The sequence below is a fragment of the Neodiprion fabricii genome, chromosome 4, assembly GCF_021155785.1.
Source record: "Neodiprion fabricii isolate iyNeoFabr1 chromosome 4, iyNeoFabr1.1, whole genome shotgun sequence".
NCBI classification, from domain to species: domain Eukaryota; kingdom Metazoa; phylum Arthropoda; class Insecta; order Hymenoptera; family Diprionidae; genus Neodiprion; species Neodiprion fabricii.
The window spans coordinates 288,338-302,395 of record NC_060242.1 but is presented as its reverse complement, the minus strand read 5'-3'; the positions used below and the strand labels follow the sequence as shown (position 1 = coordinate 302,395).

The window sequence follows — 14,058 nt, the reverse complement described above, 5'->3', positions numbered from 1 at the left end:
TTCAACTATCACATCCAAATAGATATTTTTTCCTTGATCTGTATAGATGCTCACCTTTATTTACGTTCCAATCGCAAATGAATTATAAATGTTGCAGGAATCACAAAGTACATTCTCACATGTAATTTTCTGTTTTGTTTATTTATTTATTTATTTATTGTAAGAATCTGATCCAAGTTAAGGCAAGCAAAAAAGGGATGCAGAACTACATTGTGTTTCCTAAGAAATAACAACATAAGTATGCAGTCAAAAGAAAAGTTGGCACAGGTAAAATGTTCATTAAGTAATATGCAAGAATCTGTGATATCTGACTGAAAAGTCGATGGTGTGGTATTTGAAAACTGTTGCTAGATCACATTTGAGGTCACAAAACGCAAGATTCGGTTGACATTGGCACACATTGCATGTAGAGGAGATGAATGTATAAGTTTGATATTAAGAGAGGTGTGTTTTACACAACTTTGATCGGTTCTCACTTAGTGCGAAGATTAGTGTATCAGTTACGAATTCACTCTGCATATACATATACTTATATAAGCCGGAATACAAAGCAATCCTATGAATGATCTCTTGGCAGGATAGCTATGTACATACATACAATCTATTACTCAACGTATTCAGTGTTTATCGAAATGCATCATTTTCACAGAAGTTACTGTTACAAGTTAGATTGACTGAAGAATGTTTGAAACCGGGAAATACCAATTTGAATCTCCCGCAATTTTCGTATGGTGGTAGTAATGCTACACACTAGAACTTTTACGACGCATAAAATTCATTTCATCGAAATAAATTCCGATAGGCTTTGAAACACTTTGAAATAAGTTGTTGAATGGCGGAACAATCCGTGAGTGGATCATATTCTATTTACTATAGACCACGGTCTCATAGACAGGTCTGGACACTCCGGCTGTAAAACCGTGCTCGAAAATGAAGCCGATGTTGTGAATTTTCGCCTCTACCGCTAGTGAGGGAGAGGCCTACTTAGTACGCATACACCGGCCTCGGAGATTGCAGCGCTCCGGTCTTTGGTACACAAATTGAGAAGCACAGGCTTCAAGACGGTCACGCTGCGTTATATAGGAAGGGGCTTGGAGTGCGCAGACCTGTCTATAAGACCGTGCTATAGACCGAAATCATTGATGATGGCTAAATGTCGGGACATTTGCGCTCCAAACGAAAACTTCTCCAACTAATAACATAACCTGCAAGGAAACGTCAAAAGTGTCAGTGCGTTCCTTCCAAGTACCTACGAGAGTTTGTTATTCAAACTTTTAAGTTGTGTATTCGTATGAATCGCGTATAAATGGTAAGTTATTAGTGATGTATCGGTCTGATAATTCATTTCGAAACTGGAATAAGTACAATTTTGTATCTCTCGACTGCGCGACACGTTAACTTCTTTTGTCTCCATTTTTTTCTTTATCCCTATCAAATTTGTCAGATATTGCTAGCGGATGTCGGACAGATCTAATAATGTAATCACATATAAAATGCAATCCAGAATCCAACGAACGCAGCCAGTAAAAAGATACGGCAGCTTTCTGAGGATGAAAAAATTCACATTAAAGAAGCTTTTGATTTGTTGGATACTGATAAGGATGGGTTCATTGATTATTACGAGATGAAGGCTGCCACTCGAGCCCTGGGCTTGGAAGCTAAAAAAGCACAAATTTTGTCAATTATGCGAACTTACGATCCGCCACATGGGAATAAAATTGGCTATGAAGATTTCTACTACATAAGTATGTCTAGAAATGTGCGACATGTGTCAGCAGAGTAACTTCATTTTAACGCAAATTTTTTGCACGCATATTCAAATTTGGCTGCATCTCTTGTAAAACTTCATTATTAACGTCTGCACAGTATCAGATAAAATGGCTAAGAGAAATCCTTTGGATGAACTAAAGTACGCGTTTACGCTCTTCACTGCTGATACAAATTCGAATAAAATAAGTTTAAAAAATTTACAAGAAGTAAATCAGAGAACTGGAAGTGGATTAACGGACGATGAAATGCAATCTATGATTGAAGAGTTTGACACTGATCTTGACGGTTTAAGTAACTTGACATTACAACAAGTATTTTTGATACCTCAAAAAAATTCATCAATTTGTCGATTAAGTTACAGGAACTTAATTACACTTTATTTCGTATGTGATTACAGTTGACGAAGCTGAGTTTATGGAGATCATGACCAAATCCGAAAATTGGGCTTAAAGTAGGAATTGGCTCGCGTAGAAGCAATTGTTGTTTCGCTTTCAACTCATATTTATCTTGTTAAAACAATTTTTTTTAAATATATAAAATGAATTCTGCCACCGATTGGGAAGCCCAACATCGGCAGACACTTTTGGAGAGCCGAGCAACCCTGGAGCGTTCTGCATCTTCGGTTGCACGATCGCAACGCATTGCAGCAGAAACTGAACAAGTTGGAACAGAAGTAGTGGCAGAATTAGGAGAACAGCGAGAGACGTTACTGAGGGCTAAAAGGCGCTTATCACAAACTGATCAAGAGCTAACCAAAACGCAAAAAGTTCTTCGAACAATGACAAGAAGAGTTTTAACGAATAAATTTATTTTAGTATTGATCATCATCCTCGAAGTTGGAATTCTTGCTGCTGTCGTTTATTTGAAATTCTTTAGAAAGTGATTCGCACATCATAATCATTGACACTTGTAAATGTGTACCAATCGATATCCAAGTATTTAAATTTTATGTACATACAACTAGCTTCTATTCAATAACCAATTTGCTATGTTAGAAAAGCCACTACATCAGATATGTATCTCGAACATGTAATAAGCGTCTAGATCGACTGTAAAACAGTTTTTATCTCAATGGTAAATTCCATGAAAGCGATGAGGTGCTGTTGTGAGTAAAGTATAATGGCAATGTATTATTTGAATGAGAATTCAAATCGTCTTGTGTTATTTTTGTTTTTATATTAAGTAAATGACACTATATACAAGCTATAAATTCGGGTGATTTGGTAAAAGGGACAGTTCTGTCTTATAGCAGTAGCACAGGACACTGTTACTTTCACCGAATATTACAAGTTACAATAAAATTCAGTTGTTATTATAAAATGCAAATATTCTCCTGAATACTTCGGGATTATAATTCTGGACTGTTGGTATCCCGCCTTCATAACCAGCTTTCTCATAGAGATTTATATTCGGAGCTGACCACCATATATTTCTTTCACCACCAGATCCATTCAAGTCTAATGTATTAAGTTGCAAAACTGAGAAGTGAAACATCTTTCCATCCGATTGTATGCATTGGACAGTCACAGGCTCTGGTAGGCTTAGAACTTCATTTCCAAAGCGTTGTCTTGCACATGCTGCGCCTACTGCGAATGACTTGAGTAGCGAACGTCCAAGAATTTGCGACTCAGTAACGGGAGTTTCATAAATATTTTTCACCTCTCGTGGATTAAAATGTGCGAAAATTGTGTGCACGTTCATCCACTGAGAGTTTTTCATGATAGCTGTGAAAATGAATGAGCAATTAAAGTTATGGATGCTGTTGCAAAGATAAAAACTGAATGTTTTTAGTTATTACATAACTTACGATAGAAGTTCCGAAGGGTGTAGATATTTTCTTTCTCCAAAGTGATTGTGGAATCAATGGGATGAAGGTTCGGCAACTGAATGTCATTCCCTTCACCTTTACTTGCCATAGGTTTCAAAGGACTTGTAGAAGTCACAAGCATATCTGCTCTCAGCTCAAATTGTAACTGCTTCTCATCTTTTTCTACAAATTGAGAATATGCTGATGATAATTTGAATCCTATTCACTTATAATATGTATATTTACAATAGGCTGATTTCCCTTTTTTACTCAACAGTGACACATACCAATTGGTAGACTAACAACACCATTGTATATCAGATTTCTTTCAAATGCCACTTGAGGACCGCTCAAAGATTCGCATAGTTGGAGTAGCTTTTGCGATAAGTTTCGTCTGGAATTAATACAGCACACAGTTTTATCAGTAGCGGCAACAAAATTGGCAAACACAGCAATACTCACGCTTTTCTTATGGCAGAAATCCCATATGGTCTTGGGAACATAAATCCTGGTCTTTCGGGATCTTTTGGTTTAGGAAGACGTTCTTGATATGCGTCGTATATAGTTGAATTGTACACTGTCCTACGAATGTAGCACATTTAAATTATTGTGCATGAAAGTGATAGAAAATTTTTTTACCTTAGCACCAATTCTTCAACACGCTCATCATGCTCAGTTATTAGATTATTCACTGATTCTGGTAGCCCGTCGACGATCTCAACAGTTTTAGTCAACACTTTAGCCTGTTCTACACCTTCGAGTAACACATTATGATCACGATAAGACAGACAGGGTTTGTCTTTCCAGTTTGGATGAGTTTTATCTTTAGGTAGTGGTAGCGGTATCAGCGGTTCGTTCAGTTTCAATCTAAATGTGTAATAAGATAATGGAATTAGCTCATTTTTTTTTACGACCAACGTAAACAGCTGATGCGTTTGAATTAGTCGAATACTCACTTACCTCTCTGGCAATTGCTTTACTAACAAAATTTCTGGTTCAACGATTTCTATGTTCTGTGATTTGAGGTAACTTTCTGTGGCAGTTTGAATAATTGGGCGATTTCCTTGAATGTACCAATGCCTTTTTATCATTCGCCCTAGGTGTTGAGCCCATAGGCTTGAGGAGAGTCTCATATTTCCGCACCTATAAAATGTCAATCCATTTTTACATACGTACGAGTGAAAATTTTTTCGGTAGGTTAAAAACCAGTCGTATGAATGAAGGCGGACAGTGGAGGGCGAAGATTCTTTATGCACCTTGTGTTCCAGCAATAGTAAAAATTTTTTCCTTTGTGGCTATGATCCTTAATTCAAGGATATGTGCCACAATGCGAAAAGTTGATGGTACGCCGCAAGCGGTTAGCGGTATCAGACAGAGTAGAGATGGACAGAATCGTGAAACTAGACCCTAGGGGACATCAAGGATCGGGACCAGCCCCCTGACACTCACCACTGCTCCTATGCTAAAAAATTTTACGCGTCTTGTTCCCGTTTTTTAGTTCCTCTACGTAGCGCTAGTAGACTTCTGACACGCTCGCTGCTATCGCTGACTACTAGCCTCACTAGTGGTCGAAACTGGCGGCAGAATCGAGGGACATTTTGCGAACCACTTTTAAGCAGCGTGTGTCAGGGGGCTGATCGAGGCCGTGTTCGAAAATTGACTGACAGTACTGTCAGCAATCTTTCATCTCTTTTGCGCTTCCAAGCTCGTAAATAGCTCTGATTCTGTCCTAGGGAATTTTCAGTACTGTCAGTCAATTTACGAACACGGCCCGAGACGCACCTAACGGGCTCGGGACGGTTGTCAGCCCTGCAAAGTTGAAGTTTTGGTGATAAACAATAGAAAACGGTGGAGTGGAGAGTTGGAGACGACCAGAAGGCAGTGGAATGCGGATACGCCGCGAAAGTGAACGGTCACAATGAATACAAAAACAAGCTTGAAACGAGTGTACAACTATTACAGCGGAACAGAACGTAAGTTGTACTTTTATCTAGAATGAGTAATTTATGTTTAGAACAAATAACGGGTTAAAAAACTATTGATATTTCAAAGGTTCCGCTATGAAAACAAGCTCTAAAATCCGTCTGCTGTGCGTCCCGATGGCGTCTGCTAGTTTGACGCCGCTTTGGCGCGGCGTTGTCGTATTTTTCGTTGACTTTTCACTCATATAAGGCTAAGTAGCAACAAGACAGCGTCCGATACTCGATCGTCGAATATCGGGTGAATATTTTTGCTTGAAATGTGAACTTTTAGCCTAAATTTCACGTTGAAACGATGGGCGATGCCAAAATATCACTCTGACGGATGGACCTCCGATTGTCATTTGACAAGTAAAATCACTGTCGTTGTGACGTCACTAATCTGCCTTGCAGGAGCTATGCTCAACAGTGTGCTCACTCATCCGCACACCTACGTGCGCATGTCATGTACCATACGCAACGTATTTCGTTTAGTGTAAGTAGCTGATACGTATATTCGTGTCGGCTGCGCACGCATTTGTAACACACACCCATACATAGAGGCGTACAATGTTTTGACGTTTCTCGTTGCATATGCGAACCTCACCGTCACGATGTGTAATTATGATATTATATTTATTGTCTGTTGGCTTATATTTTCATATGCATGTCCATCTTCCTACCGTCCGTGAGAGGTATTTTTTGAAGAAAAAAAATAACCGAAAAGCCTAATAATCACTGTCGTTAGTTAGCATCACCTTGCTTTGTTCAGAAAGCGGGCAAATACCGCGAAAATGCTATCCAAGCAACAAGTGTAATGTTATCGTTCTTAAGTACTTGTCGATATTTAATTTTTTTTTATTACCCCAATACAACTTGTGATGTATTAATTTGAAATTTCTAAGTAATCTAAAATCATTACAGTCAGATCAATGTCACCTTCTTATAAACATTAGTACTATTATTATTATTTTTTTTTTTAATTCGATTTTCATTCCCCTCACTCGATTTGCCAACGACTACACCACGAGTAATATTAACATAGCAATCTAGCCGATAAAAATATTCAACTCAATTTCTGACGAACATTGAGATAGTTTACGTCAACCTATATACATTATAATATTCGTGGACCTCCTCCCTCAGGGCAGAGAAGGTGTAGTTATAAAAAGGCTTCAGCTAAACTCATTGTACTTATTTGGTCAATTTTTTTTCGATACAGTTATTGAAAGATAATTCTTACTGTGAATAACTAATTTTTATTGCAATCTTACCCATCATCTACAATGTAGAAATATTTTGCCACTACGAAATATGTTATTTCAAGAAATTATCATGTGGGATCAGAAAATGTTGATGTATCATTCAAACAAAATAAGTAGAAAGCTTGTGAGATACACAATTTCTGTAAATACTTTCTACCTTATACAAATATGAATATAATATTCTGTTAAACAAGTATAAAAGTTCAGTAATAGAGTCTTGATTTCAAAATTGATTGTTATATCGATTTGTATTTGGATTCGTTCTAGAACCCAGTTTTTGAACATGCATCTTTGTTGATCTTTATTCGATTTGTAACAAACAGATGGCGTGGGAAGGGACAGTCCTGGCGCGCTGTTGGATATGCTGGCAGAAGTTGCATCACAGACCTTACACTCGGAAAAAAAATGGACGGAATCTAATGTCCCTTTGAAATCTCAGTCAAAGAGGGTGTCCGTTAAACGAAAATGTCAACAAGAGCCATCCTTCACTACGTCCCAATTATTGGCAATGCCAGCTACTCAGCTGGTAAAACAGTTTTCTGTTTTTAATAGCGATGAGTTGAAGCGGCAGTATTCTTACACTTGCGCTCTCGTACCTGGATGCGGGCAAAGGTATACAAGCTTTGCCAGCGAGGGCAGAGCCAGAATGTCTATTAAGGCTCATCTTGCCGATCACTTGGATTACCTCAAAAGGGATAAGGATGCATGTGAGTTTCTTGATGTTTATTTGTTATATTGACAGAGAACAATGCTCATGAGAGAGGAATGAAAGAAATTTGCGTAGCTTGATGATAGCACGTTATTTTCAGATTCTACTTTCACGGCGATAGCGGTCAAACAGCGAAGTCCCAAGTCGAGTCCTGCGACCAAAAAGATGAGGGCAAATCAACAGAAAAAACCAGTTGAGGTTTTAAACAAAGAGAACAAGGAGTCTAAGTCTGAAAAGTCGACCAATTATTTGCGCAAAATACTTTCAAATGAAATGAGTTTCGTTGAATTTGAAAAACAGAAGACATTGGCTAAGATGAACAAAATTACTGAGGAACACAAGGCTGAGGTCAAAAAGGAGCCACAAGACATTTCGGGTTTTCAGGTTCTTGGTGATCACAGTTACTATGAGCATGTTAAAGTTGACAACAATGACGAAAAAACCACCCCCGATTTGAACGAAATTATGGTCAACCAAGCCATGGGTGAAAATGTATGTTTTATACCGTAAACAGTTTAAATTTAGCGTTAATCGAAAAAATTTCAACTTCATTACTAATTTTTAGTTTCACGCAATAGCTTCAATTGCCAAAAAAAAGTATATTCTTTCTAGTCTATTTATCCTACTTATTGGAATTAATCTGTGTTTGAATTTGTTTCCCATGTAGTACTCTGTTCGATATTATGGTTGTAAGTATTTCTGGAGTTGGATCTGACTCGAAATTTTTTTCCCTCTGAAATGACCAATTAGTCATTCCATTAATTTTTTTTTTTAGATATTTTACAGTGGAAAGTCGAGTGTGTAATTCACTATGTAATAGAAGGAATTGTTCAAATTCATGGTTGCTCTATTCTTATTACCATTATGATTTTCATTTACGTTACGTAACACCGAACCATTTTATTTTTAGATTATGCTAATGGTGGTTGAAAGTGACGGAGTTCACATGAAAGAGCTGCCTTACATAGCTCAGGATATTTCCGTACCTGCTGATCAGGATGAATCAGAGTCGATTTATGTACCAGGTATGGTAAAATTGTTATCCACCTAGTGAATAATCAGTCTGTTTATCATCTTATCTCTCGCTTCCATAAGCATGTATTTCTGGTTAAATTTATCCTGATTTACACAATTCATACATATAGTACTAATACATTTTGTCGCCCATACAGCTACATGTTACATTTATTATTACAATAACTTGACTCTGGTAAACTTTACAAAATTATGAAGATGACATGCTCCATTTATTCATACTGGTCGATATACAATTTATTCCACATATAAAACCATCCAACCTCTTTGAGGTTCATCTAGATTGTGAAAATTGTGTTTTTTCCTATTATACAGTTGTTCAACTTCAAAGTCTCTGTTACTTTCTAAAAACATTCTGACCATTTTGTCAGTCTGACAGGTTAGGTTTCCTGGACACAACCTATGATAAGGTTTTCAAACTAGCAATCTTGTGGATAAAATCATACTAAGTTGCATAACCGTTGAAAAGTGAAATTCTAATTCAATTGAAGATAGATGCATTTCATGGCTCTTATTGTACTTATTACAGTAATAAACTTGAATCAATAAATATTTTTAGAGTCTGTAACTTGGTCTGAGGATCCGAACGATAGAAATATGGAGATGTCAGTCCCTTCGAAGCCAAAAGGGAAGGCAAAGTTTATAGGAACAAGCAAAGAAGAGCGAGAAATGGCTTTGGCGCTAATGGATCGCATAAAACGCAAGGGGAATCCAGCGGGAGGGAACCTGCAGTGTCGTATATGCGATCCACCACGAACTTTCACAGCACCTACAACACTCGTGTCTCACTATCGTAGTCACGCCGGTATTAAGCCATACGAATGTCGCATATGCAGGGCTGTATTTACAAGAAGGCACAGCCTGAAGTATCATATGTTGATTCATCAGAACCAGACACGTTTCACGTGTGCAGATTGTGGAAAAAAGTTCAGGCATCCTTCTCACTTCAGGGAACACAGACGGCGACACACCGGAGAAGCACCTTTCGGCTGTGAGGATTGCGGACAAAGGTATGAGAGGACTTTGTTTCTGTGTGGTTGTTGGTTTTAATTACAGTCGTAATTACCATCATCTGTAACAAATACAGAATAAACAGTTGAAATGTGATTCGATTTTATGGTATTTTAACTTTTTGCTCAAAAAATAGGTTTAAAACAAGAAACACGTACAAACGTCACTTGAAAACACGCCACGGTAAAGTGCTGACAACAACTGGAGAATTATTACATCTTTCGGAGGAAGACTTTCAAAAAGTACGAACGAATCCTAAGAGAAGATCAGAGACTATCAATTCCGAAAGCATGGTTGACGAGGACGTTACGGCGCCAAAGGCTATCATACAATTTCAAAACCAGGATGTCAATGAGCCTGAAGTGAATCTTCAAATTGGCGCAGGATTGGAAACCAATTATGAAGCATTAGATAAAGACAGTGAAACCAGTTGCAACGAATTTTGGGATAATGAAAATGTGGTAGCAGTAGGTGACACTAAAGTGAAAGCAGATCGTTACAGAAATTATGAATATTTTCACGATTCTCAAGAAGACAAGACTGATGACATCAAGACTGAAATAGGTGTAAATAATCTTGAATTTGTAAAGGTTGAGAACGTATTGGAAACTCTGAAATACAATGAGGAGATAGCTAAAGATGATGTGACTATGGATGATCGGTGTATCAGTGTCGGTACTAAAGGGGATAATGACGTAGATGACGTAAGAGTTGTGAAAACTGGGGAAGCAACGTTTGACGATAGCTTTGATACTCGGTCAGAAGTTTTATACAACGAAAATTCAAATAAAACAAACACTGATTTGATTGAATATGTTGAGGGGATTGACGTGACGGGATGCGGTGATAATACCATGGCTTATGAACACGACGCAAGTGTTTTAAATCCTGATGAAGACTGCTACAATTTACATGACCAACAGGAGGAAACGTGCGTGCATTACTTTGAAGATAATTTGAGTTTGGAAAACGAAATTGAATACGAGGAATCTGTGGAAATACCTGAACAGGTTGATGAAGATCCGAGTATTGGGGGATACGACGAAATGCGTGTTGCCGTAGAAAATGGCGAATCATCACAATTGGATATTGTAGATCCTCTGCAGTCCGAAGAAATGATTAACTGCGAGGAAGAAAACCAACGTCTCTTAATTGGCAATGATAGAGACGGCGAACTTTCTCAAGACAATAATTCATCACATTCTGACAGGGATACTACATTGAGAGAGAATCAAGGTGTATATATTTTAGGTGAAACAGAAGTTGCAGAAGAAGATGGTGAAGCCGCAGGGGTCGAAGAACGTGAAAGAACGAAAACGCAATACTCTAACCAATTCATCCTTCAAGAACAATCTCCTACGCTTAAACATCAAAGTTCACGAGCTAACGTTGCGGTCGAGCACATAGTTCAATATCCAATGACAAATTATGAAGCTGAGGCAAATCATGCGCATAACTCGCATAACTCCTCTCCTCGTATTTATTTACAAACCAATCAATCGAATAATATTACAATAGAAAATAAAGGACTGATAAGTTTTTTGACACAGAGAATAAACCTACAGCAGAAATCTACTGATAACATTGCGTTACCAAAAAGTGGAAACGTTGTTAAGCTCCTGAATGGGCATCCTCAATCGTTCAATCTGCTACAAAACGGAAAACAGAGTACAGTCCTGCTTGTAGCAAGCAGCAGCAACAAGATAAAGAATAATTTTTTACAAAGCGATGCTGATAGTGATATTGGGATCAAAGCTTTGCCAGTTATTACCGTACATCAAAAGTAAATAACAGCAATATACTTCTTGTTACATTGATTATACTTGGCGTTTTCCATTGGTTAAATGATTTAGTGAAAGAGGAGAGGGGGAGGGGGGACATTGAATAATCACTAATATAACCTAAATTCTTACCGGTAATGATGAAAATGAAATAATGAAATGAAAACAACCAAATTACGTTCATACGTTTGATAAAAATAAAGCTAATGAACGCAAAAATAACAACAACAATGGTAACTGAACTATTAGTAATAATATTCATAGTCATCATGGTAATAAAAATGATGATAATCATACTAAGCACAGTTATGAGCACACTAAGAATAAAAATAATTAAAGAAAAAAACACTATCAGAAACACAATAGAACGAATCAAAATAACTCTTTGAAAGTCGTAAATATAATAATAATGTATTATAAAGTTTCGTGAATAAGGTGATGTGAAAACCGAATTTCATGTATCTCGCATCGTATTTATACTTTTTTCAAGGAATGTTCATCATAATGAAATCAAATATATGAGTTACAAAATACATTGTGGTGGAAGCAACGCGATTTCAGTTATTGAAGCTCACAATGAGTATAACGAGCGATGAATTCGCACAAAAACATCTTCACATGTGAAATTTGACGATCATGTGATAACACAATGAAAGAAGAAGTGAATTATTTGTTTTTTTACAATTATCATTCATCTATGTAGAAGTTTGTATCCTTTAAAATTTTTGCTGATGGATTATAATGTATGTACAGTCACCTCATCTAATAAGTACGTTATAAGTAAGTTACGAACATGAATCGAAAAAATTACACCAACTTAACTTTTCTTCTCAAATATGATGCCAGTGATTGGTATAAAAGCTCACAATGGTCTTCCGCTTGAGGTAAGCCTACCTCCTAGATAATATCTTTCTATTTTTTTTTACATGTTATTATGGTTAGAATCGAAGGAAAAAAATTAATAACTGTAATTATGAAAGCAAGTGCATTGTTCGCGTAAACTGTCACGAAAATTATTTAATAAATTTCATTTGAAATATATTATAAATGAAATTTTGCTGATTTACGGTGCGTTAATATTATTTTGAAAAAATAGCCAAGAAAAGGAAACTATTATCGACTTTGTTTTTTTTATAACAGAGGTACCTCACTCTCATTAATTGGGGTTCAGTTGAGGTCTTATTTTTCAGTATATACGTATCCCCGTAAATTGGCTATTTTAATTGCGGAGGCGTATGGTAAATAAACACGCAGTGTACGCATATTCTATTTCGGATCAAATCACGGTGAGATTTACTTGACCAATAATTCAATGATTATTCATCAAACTCTCACTATCTGATCCGTACAAACGATGAGCAATATTAAAATATAATATCTGTAAACCTGATAGCAAAAATCATTCTATTAATAATATCACAGTCAGGTTTATTTATAATAATAGACGGTGTACGGGTATTCTGTTGCAATCAATCATTCTCGACCTGATTAACGTGAACTTTCCAAAGTAATTGAGTCAAGAAAAGGCTCGTTAGGCACAATGGAAAAATATTCGTAATGCGATGCGCAATTAGAATTTAATTTCCATACAAATGATTATACGTTATATTCGTAAAGCAGTACCGCTCGTGTGACAGGCGTGTTACATGTGACATTGTCGGTCATTATTGTTACAGTAATTTTTTTCTTTTCTTCTATTCAGTCCACAATTATAAAAGTGCCTTGAATCGAATACCAATATTGTATATTAACCTTAAGTCCATACGCAATAAGGCTTGGAAAAATTGTAGTATTCAATGGAAAATCAAATTAAATGCGTGGGCGTATATATGATGGCGAATTATCGTTACAAGCGAAATAAATTAAGTAATCTAGTGTGTATAATGTAATAATTGTTCTTTTCGATAATAACATAGGCACTTGGCGTACATGTATTTATAAAATACGCTGCAAACTAAGATCTATATCAAATATCTTATAATTCTATTTAGCACAAAAACTCCGCTGACTTGACTTCTTTACTACTATATAACTATACATATGACAGCATTATTGAAAATAATCTAAAACAGAAACTACGAAGAAAATTGAATAACAGAAGTATTGTAATTGTCAATTATCATATGATATCGTATTTTTATACCTATTTTGTACCCTTAATAAAGATTAAGCATTAAAGTGATGACCCTCTTCATGTCTCATACTTCATTGAAATAAATAGGACCAGTTTGTCTTCTTCAGAATCATTATAGACTTTATTGAAATATACTACAATGATTTTGACGCGTTCGATGTTTTTTAGGGTAGCGGTTAGATGTGTTAGTATCGGATCACAGATGATTATGATATATCTATAGCATTTGATTTGCACAGCGGATGATTTGACACCGTATACGATTCAAGCAACTATATGTGACAAAATACTGGATGGAAAATGTTTTTCCATATTAAATTCTTTCGGATCTCTGCCGATTTACGTGGTTTCGCGCCGTTTGACTCGAAAATTACTTTCTCTCGCAGTTACTTCAATTTTGCGTCGTCGTTGATGAGCATACTGATATAATAAATACACGCTTACATGCACTAATTTAAAACACCAATGAATAGATTTATTGAAGTTGGTAAAATTTCAGCTTGATCAATGCTCGTCTGCTCTACAAGCCAGAACACAAATACCAAAAACTGTGTCTCGTTATACAGTATCCATTAAAAAAAAATAGGC

At 36.5% G+C, this 14,058-nt stretch overlaps 4 protein-coding genes across 6 annotated transcripts; 3 read left to right on the top strand and 1 right to left on the bottom strand.

Moving 5' to 3' along the window:
- Positions 1–970: 970 nt before the first annotated feature.
- LOC124179389 (centrin-3-like) lies at positions 971–2,299 on the top strand. The gene is made up of 3 exons (XM_046563698.1): positions 971–1,309; positions 1,505–1,745; positions 2,168–2,299. Exons 1-3 carry the CDS (start codon positions 1,307–1,309, stop codon positions 2,218–2,220), a joined length of 297 nt encoding a protein of 98 aa, XP_046419654.1. The 5' UTR covers positions 971–1,306; the 3' UTR covers positions 2,221–2,299.
- A 9-nt stretch (positions 2,300–2,308) lies between these two features.
- LOC124179388 (vesicle transport through interaction with t-SNAREs homolog 1B) lies at positions 2,309–3,108 on the top strand. The gene has a single exon (XM_046563697.1). It carries the CDS (start codon positions 2,309–2,311, stop codon positions 2,651–2,653), a length of 345 nt encoding a protein of 114 aa, XP_046419653.1. The 3' UTR covers positions 2,654–3,108.
- LOC124179383 (39S ribosomal protein L37, mitochondrial) lies at positions 2,927–5,075 on the bottom strand. The gene is made up of 7 exons (XM_046563692.1): positions 4,834–5,075; positions 4,538–4,720; positions 4,217–4,444; positions 4,040–4,159; positions 3,865–3,971; positions 3,578–3,760; positions 2,927–3,494 (listed from the first exon to the last, which is right to left on the bottom strand). The coding sequence occupies exons 2-7, from the start codon at positions 4,708–4,710 to the stop codon at positions 3,073–3,075; spliced, it is 1,233 nt and encodes a 410-aa protein (XP_046419648.1). The 5' UTR covers positions 4,711–4,720; positions 4,834–5,075; the 3' UTR covers positions 2,927–3,072.
- A 157-nt stretch (positions 5,076–5,232) lies between these two features.
- Positions 5,233–13,518, top strand: LOC124179376. 3 transcript variants are annotated; one of them, XM_046563673.1, is made up of 6 exons: positions 5,233–5,550; positions 7,124–7,507; positions 7,610–8,001; positions 8,420–8,534; positions 9,104–9,554; positions 9,692–13,518. In XM_046563673.1, exons 1-6 carry the CDS (start codon positions 5,496–5,498, stop codon positions 11,340–11,342), a joined length of 3,048 nt encoding a protein of 1,015 aa, XP_046419629.1. In that variant the 5' UTR covers positions 5,233–5,495; the 3' UTR covers positions 11,343–13,518. The 3 variants fall into 3 exon arrangements, with proteins under 3 accessions (XP_046419629.1, XP_046419631.1, XP_046419630.1); XM_046563675.1 differs by lacking the exon at positions 5,233–5,550 and adding an exon at positions 5,655–6,031; XM_046563674.1 differs by lacking the exon at positions 5,233–5,550 and adding an exon at positions 6,071–6,153.
- Positions 13,519–14,058: the final 540 nt, after the last annotated feature.

Excerpts from the sequence above, each read along its gene's own strand:
- LOC124179383 (XM_046563692.1), bottom strand. The coding sequence starts at position 4,710 with ATGAGACTCTCCTCAAGCCTATGGGCTCAACACCTAGGGCGAATGATA. Across the intron at positions 4,160-4,216 it reads GTTGAAGAATTGGTGCTAAG|GACAGTGTACAATTCAACTA; the intron begins GTAAAAAAATTT and ends CTACATTCGTAG. Across the intron at positions 3,761-3,864 it reads TGTTGTTAGTCTACCAATTG|AAAAAGATGAGAAGCAGTTA; the intron begins GTATGTGTCACT and ends CTCAATTTGTAG.
- LOC124179388 (XM_046563697.1), top strand. The coding sequence starts at position 2,309 with ATGAATTCTGCCACCGATTGGGAAGCCCAACATCGGCAGACACTTTTG.
- LOC124179389 (XM_046563698.1), top strand. Across the intron at positions 1,746-2,167 it reads TGAAGATTTCTACTACATAA|TTGACGAAGCTGAGTTTATG; the intron begins GTATGTCTAGAA and ends ATGTGATTACAG.
- LOC124179376 (XM_046563673.1), top strand. The coding sequence starts at position 5,496 with ATGAATACAAAAACAAGCTTGAAACGAGTGTACAACTATTACAGCGGA. Across the intron at positions 8,002-8,419 it reads ACCAAGCCATGGGTGAAAAT|ATTATGCTAATGGTGGTTGA; the intron begins GTATGTTTTATA and ends TTTTATTTTTAG. Across the intron at positions 9,555-9,691 it reads TGTGAGGATTGCGGACAAAG|GTTTAAAACAAGAAACACGT; the intron begins GTATGAGAGGAC and ends CTCAAAAAATAG.